Source organism: Rhincodon typus, chromosome 18 (genome assembly GCF_021869965.1).
Source record: "Rhincodon typus isolate 14 chromosome 18, sRhiTyp1.1, whole genome shotgun sequence".
NCBI lineage: Eukaryota > Metazoa > Chordata > Chondrichthyes > Orectolobiformes > Rhincodontidae > Rhincodon > Rhincodon typus.
The window spans coordinates 15513487-15538227 of NC_063349.1; the positions used below are offsets into that span (position 1 = coordinate 15513487).

A 24741-nucleotide genomic window follows, 5' to 3' on the forward strand; every position below is an offset into this window, starting at 1 on the left:
CTTTTCTGATGAAGGGCCTAGGCCCGAAACGTCGGCCTTTCTGCTCCTATGATGCTGCTTGGCCTGCTGTGTTCATCCAGCCCTGCACCTTGTTGTCTCGGATTCTCCAGCATCTGCAGTTCCTAGTAGCTCTGTTCACAGGCTTCATTTGGAGAGCAGGCTTTCACTGTTTTTCAGGTAATTTTGTAAACTTCACTATGTTTTTCCCTGCAGCCAATCTTCACTGCAACACAGGAGCAGCTTATGCAGCTATTTCATGGAACTGTGATCAGCAACAAGAGGAGCTGTCACATCCCAACTGCCCCAGAAGCAGCAAAACTAATAGCACCAACAGCTGCTCCACTGGACAGAAGGTATTGACATAGATCTCTAACATGAAGGAGGTGACACCTCACCATAGGGTACACAACTTTCCCAACAGGGCAGAACCACAGTATCATAGGAGATTCAGGCTTTCATGGCGGGTTACTACCGATATCAACAGACTCTGCAATAAAAGGGACAGGTATGCATGCAATGACAGTCATCAAAGTCATCAGTGCTATGAATTTCTTCATCCAGTCACACACCGGTACTTGGCAGAGATTTACAGCTGACATTTGTAGAATTTTGTAATCTAGGGTCCACAAGTGTGTCTTACAGGTGACTGAGACCACGTTTGCCAAGGCACTGATACGGTACTGTTGTTCTGTCATGTTGGGAAGTACACAAAGTGGACAAAACTACCTGCAAGGCAGTGAAAGCATACTCTCCAAGCAAGTCCTGTGAGCACAATCCTTTCATAAAGGCAAGGTGGCAGACATGGGCGAGTCAGACACAGAACTTTTGTATTTGCGACACTGGCTGGATTTCCACTGGTACAGGACTTGCGTCCAATTCAGGTCAACCTTCTATAAGAATGTTGTTAAACTTGAGAGAGTGCAGAAAAGATTTACGAGAATGTTGCTGGGACTGGAGGGTTTGAGTTATAGGGAGAGGCTGAATAGGCTGGGGCTTTTCTCCCTGGAGCTTCAGAGGCTGAGGGATGACCTTATAGAGGTTTATAAAATCATGAAGGGTATGGATAAGGTAAATAGCCAAGGCATTTTTCCTAGGATGGGAGGGTCCAAAACTAGAGGGCATAGGTTTAAAAGATGAGAGGGGAAAGACTTAAAAAAGGACCCGAAGGGTGACTTTTTCCCCCTCAGAGGGTACGTTCGCGTATGGAACAAGCTGCCAGAGAAGGTGGTGGAGGCGGATACAATTGCAAATTTTAAAAGGGATCTGGATGGGTATATGAATAGGAAGGGTTTAAGAGGGATATGGACCAAATGCTGGCAAACGGGACGAGGTCAGATTGGGATATCTGCCCAAGTTGGATCAAAGGGTCTGTTTCCGTACTGTATGACTCTAGGAGACACCTCTAAGCAAAGTCAGCAGTGGCTCATTGGAGACCCAAGCTATCCTCTAAAAGTAAGGTTGATGACAAATATGAAGAGCCCTACCACTGAGGCAATGGAAAGATAGGACTGAGCACATGAGCACAAAGATACCCATAGAGCAAGCATAAAGTCAATAAAGAAGTAAGCTCAAGAACTTGGACAGATCGAACAGCACCATTCAGTTTGTACCAGCAAAAGGTTTTCCAAAATATAGGGATACACATGATACAACAAGGCTGGCTGGAGCTGCAGTGTAGGAAAGGAAGCATCATCTGACCCCTAGATGAGATGACAGAATGAGAAAGATGCATGTCAATGATGCCTGTTGCTGTTCACCGAACTACCAGAGAAGTCTATGGCAGACTGGTTCAGATATCTCAACTAATGGAAAATTTATGGCACAGATGTGTTGCCCACTTCTTCACTCCACACCACCAATTTCCAGTGCAAACACAGGTATTCCCACATTCAGGAAATCCTCACTTTCTCACTTGCTTGTTTTCCATTACATCCATATCATTCTGCTCAAGGCTTATGTCCATTGGAAAATGGGAGGCAAACGTGGAGAATGAACAATGGAAATCTGAAATGCAGTACTTGATTCAGCTACATTTCACAATACTGTAACACAATAACATTTTAATGATAAGCCAAGTGAATCTTCTTGGACAACAAAAAAAAGACTCTTCTTTATTCTACTTGGTTCTGCTCATGGCCTCAGCCAAGTTAGAAACAGATTGCTTATTCCCCTGCACTGACAGCTGAGATGCTTGGGGTTTCCATTCTCTGGGGTTTAGTGACTCGGAGGACCGATGACAATACTGCTTGCTGCGTAGCTGTGCAGATGTGGTTGTCAGGGCATATGGAGCTCTGATTGAAGGATAGGGAGGGAGAGTGGATGCGAAGTGGGAGGGCCTTGAGCAGCCTCCCTGACTTCCATGTGCCCTTTTGGAGCTGCAATGGAAGTTGGTTTACGGCAGTAATGTGCAGAAGAATGCTGGGCAAGTCAGGGTCGGCACCTAAAACCATGAAGTTGTTTAGCATTTCCTTTCCTGGGAATCAATGAACCTCTTGCAGCATTCTTTCTAAGTTTGAGGTATCAGATTCTAGTTGCTCGTTTTCTGTGCCACCTCTGTCAGTTTTGTTTGAAAGGCATAACCCTCTTTCTCCCATCTGAAACAGCACTTTGCAGCAGTCTCTCACAGCATGCAAGTAGGATTACCAGAAACATGTGGCAAGGGTGGTCGGTGGAGATGGAAGGAAGCAGGGGACAGAGGTCGTTGTGATCAGCCTACTGCTATCATGTTTCTACTAATGTGGCTATTGAAGCATCAACAATTAATATAAAATTCAGCTACAAATGAGCCTTGCTGAGATTCCTTTAACATGAAATTCTTCCACTGACAAGTATATGGCATTACCACTCAGCGGTTGCTTGAGAATCTACGAGAGGTACAATTGTTCTTGCTGCTTTCAATAGTAGCAAAGCACAAAGCTGCAATGATCACATGTTTTTAGAAAAATGTTACCCATTAAATAATAAAACAACACATATGCCCTCTTTCCAACTTTCATGCTTGATTGTACAAAAGAAATTTTCCTACTTTACCTGAATATGGTTCAGGAAAAAAAATCCCAAGGGAATTTCACAAGGGTGTAATCAGACAAAAACGGATACTGAATACATGAATACGATATTACTAGGGAAATATTGATCACAAAAGTTGGTGTTAATGCAAGTCTTCAAGAAACATACAGAATATTGACAGGCCTGGATAGACTGGACATGGAGATGTTTCCACTAGGAGCACAGACTAGGATCTGAGATCACAGCCTCAGAGTGAAGGGATGATCCTTTAGAGCGGAGATGAGGAGGAATTTCTTCAGCCAGAGGATGGTGAATCTGTGGAACTCATTGCCACAGAGTGCTGTGGAGGTCATCATTGAGTGCATTGATAGGCTCTTAATTGGTAAAGGAATCAAGGGTTATGGTGACAAGATAGGAGAATGGGGTTGAGAAACATACCAGCCATGATCAAATGGTGGAGCAGACCTGATGGGCCAAATGGCCTAATTCTGCTCCTTTTTTTTAAATGGTCTTATGGGAGGGAGGTGAAGAAGAGAAGATGGAGAATGGGGAGAAAGGGACCTTTAATAAAGGGAATTCTAGAGCATGCAGCAAGACGGCTGACAGTCATTTACTATAAACATTATCTGTTTCTCTGTGTAAATGTTTCCAGATCCACTGATTATTTCTACCTTGTATAAACTTTCATTTCCTGCTTTGTATTTTGTAACAGACACGTCAAGTGAAGGAAAAGTTTGAAGACGACAAAGTGGAAGCATTCACTAAGCTCAGACACAACAAAATGACCATTTCATAAATACATTTGGCAACTGGTAGCACCAGTGCAACTGTTCAGCAGCATGCCCCTTCAAAAGGCATGGGGAGGAAATGAGAAACAGGAAGGATTTAAAGTTCTTACCAAGACCAAAGTTTTTCGAATTGTTCTGCTGAGATTGGCAAACAGAGCTGGTATAAAAGGTCCCTCATATCTTTCTTTTCTACAATAAGGTTACCATCTGAGTCAATGCGTTTAAAAGCCTTAAAAAAATCAAAATATAATTTTCCATCATTTCACAATCATTAGAAGGGTTGATCCACTCAGTATTGATTATAAGGAATGGATGCCTAATATTTTTACTAGGTTGTCCCCACTTCATCCAAAATAGGCCAAACCAGTGCAGAGGGTTGAGGAGTTTCAAGTACCAACTGGCAGTGTTTATTGTGAAATAAAAGAGGTGGAGAGCTGAGCGTGCATGCACAGGGACACAGTGCTGCAGCCTGCTGACATCCTGGCCCCATCTGTGCACACACGTGGCCATTTTAGTATCTGGACAATAAGGTCAAACACACTTCCTTCAGCAGCGAGCGGTAGAGGTGGGAAACAGGTACAGCAGAAGCCCTAGTCCCTGTGCACTGTTTTCCCCTTTGCTCTGGCATGGTGAACATTCTATAAAAGGCTGAGCAGTGAGGAAACAAGGCAAGGGCAGACAAGGTACAGCAGCACAAGGTGGCCACCATCGGAAGGAGCAGCTCCCTTTCATCAGTACCATCACTACACCGTCCCCTTTATCCCAAGCCTGGTGATGTCAGTAGCACATGTGCACACTGTGCTTTCTTGTCACGGCCAGCTTATGTCATGGGCCCCATCTGCATGTGTGCAGGGGCTATTATGGCATCAGGGATAATTACTCCAGAGCAAATTACATCCCCCCACCCCCCAAATTGGATTTCTGCAATCCTTTGCATTGGTTTTTTAAAGATATTATGCTGGAAGTCAGCCCCAACCAAAAATGGACTCTGCCCCGACATCAAATTAATGACAATTGTGAATTTAGGATAATCTCCTCATTTGCTGTCCTTCTCAGAAGCTGTTAAAGTTAAGCTTTCCTTAGGCAGGTAGTTTCCAGAAATCTTTACTCATTATTTTAATTCACCAGAAGACTGTCTACTGTACACTGATGTCACGAGCGAATGGTTCAGTATAGATCTTTAAAAGTTTAAGAGCGGCACGATGGCTCAGTGATCAGCACTACTGCCTCACAGTACTAGGGACCTGAGTTCGATTCCACCTTCAGGTGACTGTGTGGAGTTTGTATATTCTCCCAGTGTCTGCTTGAGTTTCCTCTGGGTGCTACGGTTTCCTCCCATTGTCCAAAGATGTGCAGAGTAGGTGGACTGGCCATGCTAATTTGCCCATAGTTTCCAGGGATATGCAGGCTAGGTGAGTTAACCATAGGAAATGCAGGGTTATAGGCTAGCGGGTTGGGTCTGGGTGGGATGCTCTTCAGAGGGTTGGTGTGGACTCGATGGGTCGAATGGCCTGCTCCACACTGTAGGGATTCTATGATGATGATGATGATGAAGTAATTTTAAGCAATTTAAAATTGTATTATTCACTGCTGGACGATGAGACTTCCCTGTTATAATGCTTTTTTTTTTGCTTTTGTCGGTTTTCAATTGAAACGATAAAATTGTACCAAGTTACGATTCTTCAAAATAACATTTTTTTTTTAAGTACAGTACAAATTCTAAATTACATTCACTGATGCCCAATTTCAGTAGTAAATGGAAAAATTTGCATTTAGCGTTAAACAAGTATGTTTTAATAGCAAGCTGAGCAAAACAAAGCTTCTTAAAGTGAGCAAAATTTAGAAGCAAATGAATTAAAATATGTTATTGCAGCATTGGTTTACGCTTGTACCATAGCCTCACCTTAGACAGTTCAAACCATCCTGTTTTGGCTTTAGCAGCTAAGAAGTCATGGACCTGCTCACAGGCCAGCAACGTACAATCTTTGTCATATATTGAGCTGCAACTAAATGAAGATCGTTTCATTAAAAACATGCTCCCATGTTTTCTCAATTACATTCAATAATTTTCCTAACTCCTTTTGAATAACTCAAAAACGTTACAGATGGATGAATAACCAAGACAGTAATCATGTTTGATTTTTAGTTACAAAAATTTGACAAGAGGAAAATAAAAAGAACCTTTGTGTCTCTGATAGTTCAGTTGGTAAATTTCCCATCCACTGTGAAACAAAGCATTATCGACCAGAAGGTATCAGATTTAATAGCTAATCAGTGCTGAGTTGGTTGTCAGATGGTGCTACAGCTGTAATTGATTTAACGTCCTTCAGCCAGGAAAGAGAGAATCTACAATATCCAGGCTACCTGATTCTAATCAGGAGCCACTGACCCCTGCTGGGGTGCGTTTATAGCATGTCAAGTAAGGACAGGCGTAAGAGCAATGTTCCTCACACTACACAAAGCTCAACCTTGGTCGTTGGAGGCAAGTACCAGAGTCTGATTAACATCAGGGCAAGCACGAGTCATTTCTTTCAAGAAAGGAGAAAAAATATGATAAGATAAATTTATATTTTCTTTTTAAAAGGAGAGACACAATATTGCATGAGGTTAGAAGTACATATGAGAAATCAGACAGCCCACGAGAGCCGACATACATTGTGCAGTGTCACTGTAGAAATCAACAGACAAATTAAATGATACAGATGATGCAACTAAAGTCATACTCATGACAAAGAGCAGATAAGGAAGTACAACTACTGTAGAATGTAAGTACAGCTGAATGTTAAAGATAGGGCCTGAATTTTCAAGGTTTGTTTTTCCAGCAGTAAGCTTGAAGACAAGAAGGACACGTAACTAGACAGAATAGTAACTCTGTCTCAACCCTACCATCTTCCAACTCCCCACTAGAATTAAGTTCTGGGTGGTAAGGCACATAATTGACCTTCCCATCCTGCCACTAACTGAACCCAATTAATGACAAGGAGCTGCCTCTCAAGATATTTATTAACAGTATTACAAACCACAGAATGAATTACAGAGTAGTTACAAAGACAGGCTTTAATTATTCAAATACACACAGGGACAGTATTAATATACAAGACGGGAAGAAGGTGTGGGGGTTGCAAGATGTCATAGAATCCCTAGTGTTGAAACGGCCCTTTGGCCCAACAAGTCCACACTGACCCTCACAGCATCCCACCCAGACCCATTCCCCTATAACCCACCTAATCGACATATTGCTGAACACTATGGGCAATTTAGCATGGCCAATCCACCTAGCCTGCACATCTTTGGACTGTGGGAGGAAACCAAAGCAAACCCATGCAGACACGGGGAGAACGTGCCAACTCCACACGGACAGTCGCCTGACGGAGGAATTGAACCCCGGTTCCTGGTGCTGTGAGGCAGAAGTGCTAACCACAGAGTGTCCTAGAATATGTTCAGGGATTTTTTGTTTTAAAACACAGTATGTTTCCAATGCAATAAGAAAGGAGGCACCTTTTTTTTGGAATGAGGTGGATCAAGTGTCAACAGGGGAACATTTAAGGGACAATGATCATCATATCATAAGGGTTAGGTCAGTGTCATAGTGATGGAAAAATTCAAGGAGTAATCAGAGTAAGAATAATTATCTTGGGGAAAGTCAATTTCAACGCAGGAAGGATAGATCTGGCCCAGTTCATTTGGACTCAAAAGGTTGTCAGACCAAACAGAAACTGAATAAAGGGCTACCTATAAAAAAAAAGAGAGATAGTATTGGCACAATCAAGATATATTTCCAATGAAGTGTAAATGCAGGGCATACAAAGCTGGAGCTCTCTGGATGAGAAGAGAGAGAGATTAAATAGAGAAGAAAAAAATTGTCCTCATGATAGATGTCAGGCAGACAGTACAACTGAAAACCAGGCTGAATACAGAACGTTCAGATGGTAAGTGAAAATCTTTACAAGAGAATCAAAGAGACAGCATATATTGTGACCAGCAGCTAATATCAAAAAGAGCACAAAAATCATCCAAAGGCATACAGAGAGTAAATGGATGGTAAAAATAAAAAGGAGTGAGGCTGATTATGAAAACAAATTTACACAGCGGAATACACATAGGCAGGGGATTGACATCTGTCTCTAGTAAAGAACAAAATACTGTGCAGGTTATGGTGCGACCAGAGGTATATCAAATACTCAAAAAAAGGGTATAAAAATAAATCAAGCAAGTACAGACCAATCAGTTTTTCTTCATGGTGGAGAGGATTCTAGAAATGATAATTCCCAGTCAAAATCAATTGCTTGGAAAAATGTAAATTAATTAAGGAAAACAGCACAGATTTGCTAAGAGCAAATTATATTTATTTAACGTTCTGCATTTATTTTTAACGAGGCAACAGAGAATGTCGATAAGGGTAACATTGTTGAAGTGGTACACATGGAATTCCAAAAGACATTTGATAAAGTGCTGCACAACAGATTTGTGGACAAAGTTAAAGCTTATGGCATAAAAGGGACAGTACCTTATTGGGGAAAATGCAGCAAAATAGATATGAGGAGTCTCAGATTAGCCACAAACCTATTGAATGGAGCTCAACATTCAATATTCAGCTCTGGAAGGCAAATGGTCTACTCTTATGGTTGTATTATTAGCATGGATACAATATTGGTTGAGTGACAGGAAACAAAGTAGAGGTCAACTGATGTCTTTTTGGGCTGGTGTTAGTGTGACAATACTATGCCTTTAAGATATGTACTTTGTCCTGTTTTTTTCCAATAAAGAGAGGTTGAGACTTAAGTACTGAGCAGTTTGTTCCAAAGCGAATAAAGTAAACAGCTTGTGAGACCTTCGGTTTTTTTTAAACTTGTAACAAAGGAAGCAGCACAAAGGGGTGCGGTCAAGTTCCCATAGAACCAAGCTTTTAGTTTTAGTTTTCTGTAGTTGTTCTCTCTGTACAGCTAAAAGCTTGGGTTCTCTTCCTGCTGCTAGAATTCCATGGGAGACAATCTATTTTACTGAATTTGCTTTTGCCAAGGCTGTGTTTGTGGGATGCTGTTATATTAGAACAGTTGCTGTTCAGTGGTTAAATAATCTACAATTCTGTTAAGTTTTCCCGTAGTGTTGTTATTCAAATTCTTTCTTTTGTTTGTATTTTAACTATGGTGTAAGAATCAAGTGTGTTTTGCTTCAAGCCTGATAGTTTGACCAATCAAATTGCATCCAGAACACAACACTTTACATTTACCTTTAAAAATAAGAAAAAGTTGGGATCTAGGCTATCTTCTTAATATATTTTAAGCAGGTTTGGCCTGGTCCATAACAGAAGGTTTCTAGTGGAGTTCTCCAGGGACTGGGACACATGCTCTTTCTGATACGTATGAATGATCTAGACCTTGGTGTACAGGGCATAATTTAAAAATTTGTGAATGATACAAAACTTGCGAGCATAATGAAATCTGAAAGAAGGGTAATGCAGAACTTCAAAAGAACATGGGCAGCTTGGTAAAGTGGATAAACAAATAGTAGATCAAATGTAACGCTGAGAAGTATGAAGTGATTCATTTTGGTCAAAAAAATGCAGAGACAATCAAAAAGAAAGGAAACAGTTCTAAATGGAAGGCTGGAGCAGATACCTGTGTGTATATGTGCATAATTCATTGAAGGTTACAGGACGGATAGAGAGTGCGGTTAATAAAACATACAACATCCTCGGCTTTACTCATAGGATCATTGGGTATAAAAACAAGGAAATTATGTTAAACTTGTACAAGATGCTGCTTTGGCCTCAACTGGAGTATTGTGCCCAGCTCTGGATGCCATGCTTTTAGAAAGATATAAAAGGTATTACAGAGAGTGCAGAAAACATTAATAAGAATGATTCCAGCAATGAGGAACTTAAGTTACGTGGTTAGATTGGAGAGGTTGATACTGAGTTAATAGGAAATCTGATACAGGTATTCAAAATCACGAGGGGTCATGTCTGATGAGATAGAAAATACATTTCCATGCTTGAAGGAGCAAGAATAAGAGGGCACATATTTCAGGTAATTGGCAAAATAAGCATGGGCAACAGAAGACTTTTTTTTCCATGTCGAGAGAAGCTAAGATCTAGAATTAAATGCCTGAGTGAGTGTAATGGAAGGAGATTGAATTGAGGCATTCAAGAGAGTATTGGATTGTTAGCTGTAAAGGAAGAAAGGGCTATGGGGAGAAAATGGGGGAGTGGTAGTAGGTTAATGGCTCACATGAGCCAAATGGCCATCTTCTGTGCTGTAATAATTCCGTGATTCTGTGATATCTTTATATCACTCTGAGGAAGAGATGTGCACAGTAGTGGCTTCCATGCATGTTTTTGTCTCAAGTTCAGCTGTAAAGAGTTTGTGTGTATTTTATTTAGATAACATGCTTACCATAACCACCAGCAATCTTTCCACGTGATTTCTGAAATATGACCTCTTTTGGCAAATATTGCTAATAATTCAGCTTTGCTCATCTAGCAGCAATATACCTTCCCCTTTGCCACACAGTTGAACATTTCAAATTCTACACTAAAATATGATATATCTATAAATATATAAATTTCCTATTAGGAGATAGATGATTCAACATTATTTCATTTAACAGATTTCTGACACTTAAACCCCTTAATCTAGTATCAAAATCAAATAATTTTCCTGTCATAGCAAAACAAATATAATAACAAAAAGTGCATTAATAAACTCAGCTGAATCATGCCAGACAATAGTACACATTTTTAATAATGCCCAGTACAATGGCAGCTAGAAGAGGCAGCTATAGTATAAGGATAAGGCATAGAGCCAGAGAAGAGTATGCCAAAATTTCAGAGAAACGGGTCTACAAATTCTCTTGACAAAAACGACTCAGGGGAGAGACAGATTACTTTATTTAGAGTTGATATGTCAGTGGCAAATGATTTTACAAAAGCGATTTAAAGCTATGTGGAGAGGTAACAATGGCAGGTAAATCCCGACTCACTCACTCTCAGGACTGCGGGCTAATGTCCCAAGAAGTTTAATGACCTGACCAGGACAGGACAGGACAGGAAAGTAGTGACCACGCTCCCCTTTTTGCTTTAGATGCTATGTGAATGTGCACGCTCTTTACTCACTAAGCTTACATCTACATAATAAAATGCTTCAAAATGCACATTAAAAATAATTAACAAATACTTAGGATTATATCTTGCATTCACATCTCTAAATTCCTTTCCATCACGTTTCAAGAATAATCTCTCATTCCTACTGTGCCATGCATCTAGCATACTCCACGTTGACTGCCAGCCATTATCAAATCTATTGACTCTTCTTGCAGAACAAATGGGTGCATAGTACCAGTAACAGGGCAAATGAAGAAGCCCCAAACCTGAAAGACTTCACCCCTCTCAGAAGTAGGCCATGAAGCTCACAGAGACTGCTTTGACTCTGTAAGGTATTTGTTGGCAGCTTCTCTGTTGGCACTGGGTTAGTGACTACAGACCTAACAGATTGTCTCTGCAGGTTGAGTGAACTGGCAAAGGCAAGAGGAATAAATGGAAAGGAGACAGAACTATTTCAAAACATTCATAAAGATAAGACCTCCTGCCCCAAAATTGCTAACGTGCATTTACATAGCATCTTGAAATGTCTCAAGACGGTCATCTTATGGCACTGTGGAACATCGGTTTGCAGACAATTTGGAAACTGATCAGTATTTTTGTATGGCAAATTGTGTAGGGCAAAAAACAGAATACACCTGCACAACATACAAGCTCCAGCATACTGTGAATCCCATCAACACAGATCAACCCTGTCTCGCTAACAGCAACCTGCAACCGCTGGCAGGCATCGTGATAAAGAGGAGTGCAGTCTAACCAGCACAGAAGGCCACTCCTCAGACCAGGCCAGCCTGGACCCAGATAGCGATCCAGATCAGTGCTGTGACCCTAGTGAAATAGGACAGATGCATATCGGTGCAAGAAAAAGGTCAATAATCTTTTGGCCCTGAAAGGGTAAGTGCCACCATTTTCTTTCTTATGCCTCCCACTCACACAAATTGTCATTGCACACTTGTCTCACCAAAGCACACGGACTAAAAATCTTACTATTGCGAACATCATATTCACTCAATGGCTCTCATCCACCTAATTCTCCCAGGCTGCTAATTCTTCCTGCCCTTTGTGCTTCCTATCCACTCACTGATGACATTTCACCAACTCTCCTGCTCATGTATCACCAATAACTGCTGTTCTATTAGGCTAAATCCCTCCCTTCATCTCAAAGCAAGGAAAACCACATTTGAAAAACAGCTTTCCAACTGACCTACCTGCACTTACCTAACTAAACTACCCTGGCTAGTTGCAGTTGAACTATAGGATTAACCACGGCCCAATTCCCAGTCTGCAAGCATACAGGTCCCTAAACTGACCCTGGCCAGTTCCCTTGACTGGAATTAGCCAAACCACTTGATTAACTATCGTGGCGCCCTGACTGGCTGCAGCACCTTTGACCCCATAAAAGGACTGTTCCCCTTTGACTTTCACATACGGCTGTTTGCTTGAAGCACTTTTTGAAATTCACTCATGGAACGTTGGCATCACTGGTTGATACAACATTTGTTGCCCATCCCTAGTTGCCCTTGAGAAGGTGGTGATAAGCTTCCTTCTAGAACACACACAATACCTTTGGGGAGGGAGGTCCAGGATTTTGACCCTACAATACTGAAGGAATCTCGATATGGAGATCAAGATGGTGTGTGACTTGGAAGGGAACATGCAGCAGTTGGTGTTTCCATTAATCTACTGCCCTACCTTTCTAGATTGCAGCAGTGGCAGGTTTGGAAGGTGCTGTCTATGGAGCCTTGGTGAATTTCTGCAGTGCATTTTGTAAATGGCACACACTGCTGCTACTATGTATCAGTGGTTAAGGAAGTGTCATTTTGTGGATGTGATGCCAATCCACTAGGCTGTTTTGTCCCGGATGCTATCAAGCGTGAGTGTTTTTGGAGTTGCACTTATCTGGGCAAGTGGGGAGTATTCCATCATATTTCTGATTTGTGCCTTGTACATTTTGGACAGGCTTTGTGGAATCAGGAGGCAAGTTACTTGCAGTATTCCTAGCCGCTGACCTGCTCTTGTGACAATGATATTTATATGGCTAGTCCAGTTAACCACCCCCGACCCACCACACCGGATGTTGATTGTGGTAGATGCAACGATAGCGATGACATTGAATATCAAAGGGTATTGGTTAGATTCTTTTCTTGTTTGAGATGGCTATAGCTTGGCACTTATGTGAAGTGAATGTTCTTGCCACTTGTTAACACAAACCTAGATATTGTCTAGGTCTTAGTGCATTCGAACATGGGCTGCTTAAGTATCTGAGGAGTTGTGAATGGTGCCAAACGTTGTGCAGTCATCAGCAAACATCCCCACTTCTGATCTTCTGATGGAGTGAAGATCACTAACGAAGCAGCCGAAGATGGTTGGGCCTTGGACACAACCCTGACGAATTCCTGCAAAGGTGTCCTGAAGCTGGATAACTGGCCATCAGCTACCACAACCGTCATTTGTGCCAGGTATGATATGCAGCGTATTTATTGCAGATGTGACGTTGACGTAACATGATGCAGCAGAGTGACATGTTCACACTCTTGACTGCTTAGTGCCACCCACCATGACAGCTGCCTTCCTCTCCCTTTGTGTTAAAAAGCGACACAAGCCAAAGAGGCTGGCAGTCTGTAATTGAGCATTGAAGACCCTATGTGCTAAAAAAACAAATGCCTCCAAGTAAGCGCAAAGTGAGTGAATGCTAAGAAAGCAAACTATAAATTGCATGCTATGTAGATGTGTGAGATGCACAAAGTGACCTAGCAAAAACATGGAAGTCATAGGTGCCACTGAACTCTAACGTACAAACTGCTGAAAGGCTGAAGTGTTGTGAGATTTGGTCCAAGAGCGGGAATTACAATGTGACAAGGCTGGTGGTTTGCTGATGATCCTGCATCCACCCAAGTCATCGAGGAGGATACTGTCCATTGAGCATGCAAGAACAAATGTGCTGGAGACACAACAGGATGATGACAGGCACAAACAATCATTAAAATCCCCCCTCTAACCCTAGCCAGATACTCAAACTAATTTGCACCGTCTAGTTTCTCAGGAGCAAACGATTGAAGGTGTAATATAAATAAGGGGAGTTGGGCTAGTAGTAGGATGCAAATACCTGGAACTAAAGTCGTCACTGCTCAGTTGTGCCATTCTGTAACAGCATTTAAGACTGGAGTCAAAAAAAAAATCACAAATCTTTTTCTCAATGTCATGATTCTGATTTTTCCATTCTCAATGTATTCTCCTAACATTCACACCATTGCTTACACCACAGCAGAAAAGGGAAACTTCTACCCCTTTGTACAATTCCTAGATTTACCCTGACATTGAGCCTGACATTGTCTCAAGTCTTCGCAAATTAGCAATTTGGTTTTATTTTGTTATTAATTTGTTAGCACTTTTTTCTTCTGACTAACTGAAATGGTAAAAGTAAAGGATAAGCTACCATTGTCCTACCAGATCACAAGGTTCATCTCTCATTAGAGATATGACAACTGATAGTGGTTGAACCCAAGGGTCACCACGCCTCAGGCAAGGGGAGAGGTTGAGAAGGAAAGTCGTTCATGGTAACCTCAGTTGGTGCAGGAATTGAACCCACACTGTTGACATCACTCTGCATCACAAGCCAGCCATCCATTCAACTGAGCTAACCAGCCCCCTAACTGAAGTGATGCTTCATATCTTCTAATAAAAGCAGATCCTTCCCTTCTGCAAAGTTGCAGATCATTCACTTTAGCTCCATGCTCAGCATTCTCCCTCCCCTTCTTTTTCCATCACACCTCTAAAACATCCCTATCCACCCCATTCTGTCTTTCTAATTTTATTAAAATACTTTGCTCGACCATTCAGTACTCTGTTCTGAAAAAAGCTCCTGCCAAAAATATCAACATATTTTTTCACGACAGACACTGACTGACTCACTATGTTACTTTTCCAGCGTTCTGTGTTTTTGTCTCAGATTATAATTTCTGCAGTGTTCTGTCCTTTATTTGTGCTCATGAAAACACAAACAGGAAAATCAGTTTATAAATTAAAGCCAAGTACTAACTTGTGAACAGATGTATTCCAGTGGTGGCTCTGTTTGGACTCGATCATATTTAATACTTGTAGGAAATCGAAATAGGATAATTTTGACTCAGGTATCAGTCCCACCATCCCTAAAAAGCGATGATACTCTGTGGTTGAAAGCAAGCAGTTGTCAAACAGAGTACGAAAGTCGTACATTGTAACTAGTCCATCATGATTACGGTCCAATCGATCAAATACAGAATGCAAATCCTTTCAAAGAAAATTCAATAGGCCGTTAATAGAGTTACTGAGTACCCTCAACATGATTTTAAATTATTATTTAATAAAGAAAAAGTGAAAACAAATCATAATGTCCACTGAAAATACAGATAAATACATCTAAGCAGTCTTACCAAAATTGTACTTTTCAGTTTATCTGCGATGTAATTAAAACAGTCATCTGCAATCATGCGTTTCATATTGGAATCACCTGCACCACCGTGGCACTGCTTTACCATTCTGTCATCTGTAAACCATGTGACATAGTATTTGACATTTGATTTAAATAATAGTTTTTAATTCCTATTTCTCCCTTCTTTTAGCTCCTGTTTCTCCTTCCTTTGACCAAATCTGTATTTCTTTATTCACAGGTCACTGGCTCGGTCAGATCTTAGTGCCCATTCCTTATTACCCTGGCTAAGGTGGTAGTGAGCTGCCTTCTTGAACTACTGAAGTCCTTGAGAGACAGAGACACTCTGTGCTCTTGGGAAGGGAGTGCCAGGACTTTGACACAGTAACAGAGAAGGAACAGCAATACAATTCTTTATCAGAATGGCATGTGGCATCAAGGGAACCCTGTAGTCAGGGTGTTAGAAGAGATCATGGATTTGGAAGGTGCTGTCAGAGGTGCCTTGCTGAGTTACTGTGATACAATGGAAGATATTACACATTGCTACCACTGTGTAAATGGTAGTGAATGTTCAAAGTAGGGATGAAATGCCAATGAAGTGAGCTGCTTTGTCCTAGATGGCATCAAGATTCTTAAGTGTTGTTATCCAGGCAAGTGGAGAGTATTCCATCACACTCCTGACTTGTGCCTTATTTGACAATGAATGGGCACTGGGAAGATAGATGATAAGTTATTCGCAGCAGAATTCCTAGCCTCTGGCCTGCTCTTGTAGCCAGAGTGCTTAAACTGGTCCAGTTCAGTTTCTGATCAATGATAAACACCAGGATGTCAATAGTGGCTGGGTCACACCAGAAACAAAACCAGTAACTTGTTCTTTGGGCTATTGCAATCCTAACTTTGAGCAGCCAGTAAGAATTGAACAAGACAGGTGTCTCAGTGTGCCTCATTCTCATCACTGATTTCCCCACTTTCCTGTGGGGAACTAATGGTACACAGACAGGATCTCCCTGCAAATAGCAACAGCAGAGATACAGAAATAACAGGAAGGAGAAAGTAACAGTATGAATGATGAATTTGATGTGATAGGTCAGGTTCACAAGTTTATGAGTAAACAATCTGACTCAAGAAACCAGCAATTTCAAAATACACATGCAACTCATGTCTACTCTTGACTACAGAATTCTTAGGTTAAAGCTAATAAATAGTCATTTAGTAGTACAGAACTTGTATCAGATAGATGGTGACTGACTCAACTTCAAACATTGTTTAAAATTTAAACAAAGCAGGTAGGTGCTGATTGATCAAAGCATTTCCCTAAGAAATGAACCAGGGAAGGATTGGATGATTTATCAAATTCTCCATGCCAATGGCTACCAGAGTCCACTTGCCAACAAGTCAGCACTGACCTCTCATGCAGTATAAAATGTCACAACTGCCTGGTGTAGTGTCCTAGAAATCAAACTGCACTATTGCCAGAGTCATGACAATGTGATGGATGATTCAATGGAACTATTAAAAATCCCAGGCAGGCACCAAGTCCCTTCAGTGACAATGAAAATAATTGTAGTCGTTGTAACAACATAACATTAAAAAACGGCAGTGAAAGATAAGGATTTTTAACTTGTGTACCTTGAATTTTATCTCTTTTTAAACTGCCACACATAGACACAAAAAAAAAAGAAACAAACAAAATAATTATTCCGAGTGAAGGTTTAAAAAATAGTTCAAGGAACACAGTTCTGTAACACTAGTCCATAATCATAAAACTAGATGGGTTGTTTTCACAATCTTCAATTCTTCGAATGATACCTCAATTTATTTGCACACCTATAGTTCACTGGTTACTTGGTTGGATCTGGTTCTTTGGTTTTAGAATTATTTCCTTCAGCTCAGCAGGTCTGGCAGCATCTGCAAAGGAAAAAGCAGTTAACATTTCGCGTCTGGTGGCCCTTCCTCAGAACTGTTCTGATGAGGGGTCACCAGAGCAGAAATGTTAACTCCGTTTTTCCCTTCACAGATGCTGCCAGACCTGCTGAGCTTTTCCAGCAACTTTGTTTTTGTTCCTGATTTACTGCATCAGCAGTTCTTTCGGTTTTTATTTCCTTCAGTGTTTGAATGTGTATTTTTTCCGTTCTTTCAACAGAAGATTGGACAGAGTTACTTTACAGAAAAGGGGGAGAGAGAAAGATTGATGCAGTTAGCTTCACAGTGGCTCTGTGGTTGGCACTGCTGCCTCACAGTGCCAGGGGCCTGGGTTCAATTCCAGCCTCAGGCAACTGTCCGTGTTGAGTCTGCACATTCTCCCCGTGTCTGTGTGGTTTTCCTCCAGGTGCTCCTGTTTTCCCACACAGTCTAAAGATGTGCAGGTTCGGTGGATTAGCCATGCTAAATTGCCCACAGTGACCAGGGATGTGCAGGTTAGGTGGGCTAGACGTGGGGAATGCAGATTTACAAGGATAGGGTAGAGGGGTGAGTCTGGGTGGGATGCTCTTCAGACAGGTGCTGTGGACTTGTTGGGCCAAATGGCCTGTTTCCACACTGTAAGGATTCTATGAGTCTGGAGATCACTTTGCTTCTCTCTGTTTCATTCTCCTCAAAGAGAATGTGTTAAGCTGTCTGACCAGAGACTTGTTGCTGGGCTGGGGTCTGCTGACCACAGAATAAATAGTACCTTCCTGTCTGGACTCAACGTTGCCAAAAAGTAACATTGTTTCATATGCACTAATTAGCTTCACTTGTTTTTCTAAGCTGCTCATATTCTGTCTCCTGTCTCCTTTCTAAAGCAGATCCCATTTTTGTCATTCTCAGTCCACAGTCAAAACACAGTCTTGCTTTTACATTAGGGTAACTGCCAAGAAGCACGAGTGAGTGCAAGATGAAAAACTTTAACAAAGCATATTTAAACCAGTACTTTAACTAGGATTTGAATCATACTGTAAATACTGTAGTTATGGTGTTCATAATGAATTCCCCTCATTATATATAACAAAGCCAATATACCCCCCTAAAAAGGAGGACTTTATCCAGTTCAGTTGATATTCAAGGTGTATTTTCTTTTAATCAATTAAAGGGCCTAGTTGCACAGGATGCCATCAAGGCTGAGAAGAATACAAATAAAAGGCAAGGCAAATCAAAGCATGGTAAACCAATATGAAACTCAGGTCTAAAAGTCTTAGTAGTAGGAAGGGAACGTTGGAAAGAACAACAAATTTCACAGTTTTAATTTTCTGAAAGGGGAATAACCTCAGAAACTTGAGACCTGATACTGTATAGCTGCTGTGATGATGAAAACCCAGATTTAGCCGCAACAGGTACATTTTTATAATAGTAATCACCATGTGAATGAATCCTTAATAGTTAGGTTACCTTTAAAACGTTCTGAAAAGTCAGAGAAATTGAAGTCTTGATTCTTGAACCCCAATACATCAGCCAGAACGTCAAACTGGTGATCATCCATGATTATTTCACAATCACTCAACACCTAAAGACCAAAAGGTGTTCAACATAATGCAACAAAATCAATTTTGATAAAATATTATCTGCACAGCTCTCTGCCCACTAAACTACCGCACTAATAGGTGTTCTCCAAATCTTAATAAACTTTCGCTTAGAAGATTACTTGACAATAAAATCTATCAAACAATAGGGATACTTGGAGTAACCTTTTATTGCTCTGTTACTGCCTGCTATCACATTCTCTCTCTCCTCCAGTTATGAGCAAAGGACAGTTTTGAGCTATGGATTCCTCCTTATGCACTCCATAATTAGTTGGAAACAGGTTGCAGATTCTGTGGGTGGGTTTTGTGAGTAAAGGTTGTGCGGAGGAAACAATGCAGCAATGGCTTATTCTCCTGGGTCAGAGTGATTTATATATTTTCCTTTGTGGTCTTGGAAATTTCCCTCCTTTAGAAGGGCTACGATACAGAGTACAAACTTGTAATCAATAGCAGTGGGAAAAAGCACCGTAAAACTGACATTTACAAAGTAATTGTCATTATTCAATCTCTTCCGAACTTCAATGAAGCGGTGACTTTTTAAAATTTCTAAAATTATGAAAGTTACTTATTAACTTTTCCCAATTTGCATAGCCTGCAACCTGACAATTATTATTTGTAAAGGAGAATACCAAAAATCTTCAAGAAGCAGAACAATTTTTAATTTTCTATAAAATCCATCAAGTGCTTGCCAGTGGTACTGTTAAAGCTGTTTCTTTTTTACATGGATGTTTTTATTAATTTTCTCCTTCTATTGCTTACCAGCTTAGATGGAGCCCGCGATAGGAAACATAGTGTGAAATTTGAAAGGGTCCGGAAAAGATGTACATGGAAGTGGCCAGGATTGGAGGGTTTGAGCTATAGGGAGAGGCTGAATAGGCTGGGGCTATTTTCCCTGGAGCACCAGAGGCTGAAGGATGACCTTATAGAGGTTTATAAGGTCATGAGAGACATGGAGAGGGTGAATAGTCAATGTCTTTTCCCCAGGGTAGGGGAGTCCAAAACTAGGGGTCATAGGTTTAAGGTGATAGGAGAAAGATTTAAAAGGAACCTAAGGGGCAACTTTTTCATGCAGAGAATGGTTTGAGTATGTAATGAGCTGCCAGAGGAAGTAGTGGAGGCTGGTAAAATTGCAACATTTAAAAGATATCTGGATGGGTATATGATTAGGAAGGTTTAGAGATGTATGGGCCAAACACTGGCTAATGGGACTAGATAAATTTAGGATATTTGTCGGCATGGATAAGTTGGACTGTTTCTGTACTGTATACCTCTATTACTTTTATAAGCTGACCTGATCACCAGCTTCTAATCATTGACACTATCAACAACTGAGAGGGATTTGACTCCATTTTCCCCTCCCTCAACACCTTGCAAAATTGCGTGGCTGAAATAGTTGGCTGTGTGAGGGATCAAAAGGACATACTCATTTTTTGGTACCTGACACAGAAAATCATAAATTAAATGCAATGTTACCATGCCACAGTACAATTCCATAAAGCACACCACTCATTTTATTTTGTTGTGCCGACTTCAAATGTTATGTTCCAAGTTTATATTGTGGGGAACTAAATTTACTCCACTGCACAAACTGACTCATTTAATAACAGAAAATTCAGTGTTTAAGTTATGTTCAGTCTCACTATCTTCACAGGAGGTGGATATAATCTGCTAAATTTTATGCCTCCTGGGGATGAACAAAAACTGGGAGCCATGGCAATGGTACGTGCTCACCAACGGGATAACTGCAGCTCTTAAAAACAATTAACGGCATTTGTGGCCAGCTCCTGCTACAGCCGGGATTCTTGCTACAGTTTGGCTCGGGTGTGGGTCGACACCTAGTGTCCAGACTACCTAGTAAAATTTAGTAGCTCGACATTTTTTATTCATTTGCGGGATATGGCATCACTGGCTGGGCCAGCATTTATTGCCCATCCCTTTACCCTTGAGAAGATTGTGAGCTGCCTCCTTGAACCACTCCTTGAACCAACCTATTTGGAGGCACTATGTCCATCGGAGGCTTTCTCAACATCCTCCTCCCATTTCCCCTCCATCTCTGCCCTATCCACCCCGGTATCCCGCACTCTTAGTCCCCACGTGGCCTGGCCCAGATGAGGTCACCCATACACCTTAATCAGGGTTCTATCCACAGCATCGCCTCTTTAGGACTGCATGCAATCCCATCACTGGTCACTTCTCCTGGTGCACCTTGACAGAGTTCAAAAGGTGAGCTTTCCTCTCAGATGCAGGCAGAAGTTCCCTCTCAAGCTCACAAGCCACCAAATTGCTATGGAGTGAACTAGCCAAGTATTCTCAAGCTCCCCCTCAGCTTTTATGTTCAGCTATTAATATTAATTTTAAACAACATACCTTATTGACAGGAGAATATTATATTTATACCAAAACTATTGTTAATTTTCAGAATTTTGTTTCAGATTCCCAGAAGTTCTTTTTTAAATACTTAAAGAAAATCTTTACATTGTGTTATGTACCAGACCAGACCCCCTCAAAATATATTAAAAAGATAATCTAGACCCTAATTTTTTCTTATTTTAAAAGGTAAGTGTAAGGTGCAGCATTCCAGATGCAATTCGATTGGTCAAACTACCAGACGGAAACAAAACACACTTTGTTCATACACTCCAGTTAAAATACAACTAAAAGGAAGAAGAAAAGCATTGGCTGAAAAACTAAGAAACTAAAAATCCTGGTTCCGAGACAGCTTGGCCATTCAGACCGTTTCTATTATTCCAACTTGAAAAAAAAAACTCAAGGCCTCACAAGCTGCTAATTTTATTGGTTTTCAAATAGACAGCTCGGCACCGCTTTCTTAAAACCTCTCTTTAAATAAACCAGAGCAAAATACCCTCTTAAAGCTATAGTGTTGTCACAGTTGTATCACCAGAGCCTTACGTTATTTTACAGACTCAAAACAAAACATGTGTCCATTTGCACAACCATTAATATGCTCCTTTGTAATGATCGTCTTCATGTTAAAATTACAACATACAGGGAGGAATGATAAAGTTATACTTATTAATATTGGCAATTAATCTGATAAAAAGTACGATGTGCCCCATACTATTTGGTTCAGCTGTATAGCTACCACATTTGACTTGGGGTCTATTGTGAATTTACATTTATAGGATTAGAGGCTGGGGTACTGCAAATGGTACTGAGCACCGACGTGGAGAGAGGAAATCACAGGTCCTCTGCTCCTTTTCAATATTTAGAGCCCTGCTAAAAGTGCACAAGAGGATAATGAATAAAAGAGAAGATCAGGTTTTGTTTCCATGGCCCCTAGTGTTAATTTTTCCATTAACATTTATTTCCTGGGCTCATTTTGAATAAAATCCACTTGCCAATGGACTGTGTGGCAGCTGATGCCCATGCAATTGAGCAGAGTAAGGCTTAATTTCTGGCAACAGAAGATGGGTAGGAGTGGGGGAATTGCATCAGAGAAAAAAGGAGAGTGCACTGTTTAAAAATTACTTCTCCCTTATGTGTGATATATCGCTTAGTTCTGTATCATAGGAGCCTATGTCAACACTAATAAAGCAAAACAGAATCTCAGAAAAACAGAATAAAAATGAATAGGCCAAAGCATCATAAGGAGCTACTGCCGTTTAACTTAATTGAGGTAAATATATTACAGGTTTCAAATCTTATTTATTTATTTTTTTTAAAATCACCTTCTTGAATCCTTCCTTGTTGATTTTTCCATTGGATTGCTTCTTGTGGGTCAGGAAACTTTTCCTAATGACACTGTCACAGTTCATAATACGTTGCCACAACTCTGATTTCACCTCATTCACAGTCATCATGTTGCCTAGTACGAGGTTTTCATTTCCTTGCTTTGCTAACCTGGTATAAACATTTGCCACAGTTATTCAAGGAAATAATTCAGCAACAGAATGCCATGAAAACAGAGTAATGAAGATTGACACCACTGGTCCAATATTTATTTGAAATCAATCCAAATTTTGGCAGCAATTTAAATAATAAATCATTATCATTGAGCATTGGTGAAGAGGTGAGCTTGCCTTTTTCTGTCTTGTTGTTGAAGTACATCAGCACCAATGATTTTAGGAATGTCAGTCACCCCAAGACTTTCCAGAAATTGTTGGTATGAAACATGTATGTTGTTGTTCTGTTGTTGCTGGCATAATCTGAAAGATTTAGAGATTTATTTTTTTTTTTAAGATATTCGTACAAATATATGCAAATCTTCTATATTTTAAAGGTGCGCGGTCACAATATTCTAATGACATTAGGCTTGTCATTTACACTCTACGTCCAACAGTATATGATCAAAGTACTGTGAAGCTCAACCTATATTACATGACAGGCCAACTCTGCTATCCAAAGAGCATGTTCAGCTCTTAGTGATCTCCTACCTAATTGGCACGATCCAAACCTTCCACTTGCCCAGGTGCCAAGGTGAACAGGAGTTTCATGAAGGCATTAATTTCTACAACTGTGCTGCTTTGATCAATGAATCTTCTCACACTGGAAATGAAAATATACAGCTTAAATTCTATTCCAGTTTTGGAAGGGAGACAATGGTCTGCGCTGGCTCTGCCATGACTCAAAGCAAATTTTCAATTGTCTACAGCTGGCTAGTTCCTCAACAGCCAGAGCACCTTCAGGTCACCATCATGAGAATCTCAAATATTTTTAATAGGTTAAGTGGTTTTGCATCACTCATGCTGCAGCCACAGGGGATCTAGTTAACAGGAGAATTACAACAGTGTAACAAGCACATGAGATGTGACCACAGCTTGCACAAGAATGATTTCAGATGTTCGTACTTAATAAAAGCACTTATCATTTGAAGAGCATTTAAATATAAATGAACGGTATATACAAGAATTTGATTTAAGAGGAACGCCCATAATTCAAGGGGTACGATTAATTTGTGTCTGGAATATTTAAGATATGAGTTTGTGTATTGCAAAAAGAGTAGATTCATAAACTGGACAGGATGTGGGAGGGATTTCAAGATTATCTCTCACATTAGTTAGCGGTGCAGTAGGCATCAGCCCTGTAAAGGTAGTGTGTTATGATCCCAGTTATAAGAACACTGGACAAGCTGGATATTTATTAGGATTTACAGATGCTGCCAGACCTGCTGAGCTCCTCCAGCAACTTTGTTTTTGTTCCTGATTTACAGCATCCGCAGTTCTTTCAGTTTTTATTTATTCGGATTTAGTTTGATTGACCACCATTGTTTAAAGTATGTAATGTACGGAAGGATCAAGGGCAAAAGAAATAGGGGCTAGAAATCCAGCATTAAATATAAACACAAAAAGAACTTTTACTATACAAACTTGAACAAAACAAGAAATAACAATTAAATAGAGGTACACTGAACAAGAAAGAGAAGGTTCTAAACAAACTTAGTCCACTGAACTTAACCAGTCTTCAAGTGGCATTCACTCCCATAGGATAAATAAACTCAAATCCTAAAAGGTGGTTCCAGTCTGAGTCTGGCTGTACAGGTCACAACTCGGGTATAAGGTAAAACCCTCCAAATACAACTCCCTGGGCCAAGTAAAGGAATCACTGACTTCTCTAACAAGTCCCAAGTTATCAGTGGGCTGACTTTTGTTGAGTACACTGAGTGAATGCACCCTGACCAACTCCCCAACTCGGCAGCTTTTACAAAGTGAAATTTGATTTTCTGTCATTTCATTCTGATCTTTTCACTCACTCCTATTACATTTTCCGGGTTTGGTAGATTTCTAGCCCTTTGAAGAGTAGTTTCAAAGTGGCATGACATTTGTGACACCACAACCCACCAGGCACACAAAAACAGTCCTCTTCAGCAGGATAACAAGGTGCAGAGCTGGATGAACACAGCAGGCCAAGCAGCATCAGAGGAGCAGGAAGGCTGACGTTTCGGGCCTAGACCCTTCTTCAGAAAACCTTTTCTGAAGAAGG

The 24741-nt window shown here is 40.7% G+C and overlaps 1 protein-coding gene across 1 annotated transcript in view; it reads right to left on the reverse strand.

Annotated features, from left to right (window-relative positions):
• Positions 1–24741, reverse strand: part of efcab6 (EF-hand calcium binding domain 6) — a 91467-nt gene that overhangs the window by 24315 nt on the left and 42411 nt on the right. The window contains 7 exon segments of the mRNA XM_048607779.1: positions 3908–4026; positions 5701–5803; positions 14936–15165; positions 15309–15421; positions 18671–18785; positions 22491–22662; positions 22842–22967. Of these exon segments, the coding sequence (XP_048463736.1) occupies positions 3908–4026; positions 5701–5803; positions 14936–15165; positions 15309–15421; positions 18671–18785; positions 22491–22662; positions 22842–22967 (978 nt within the window).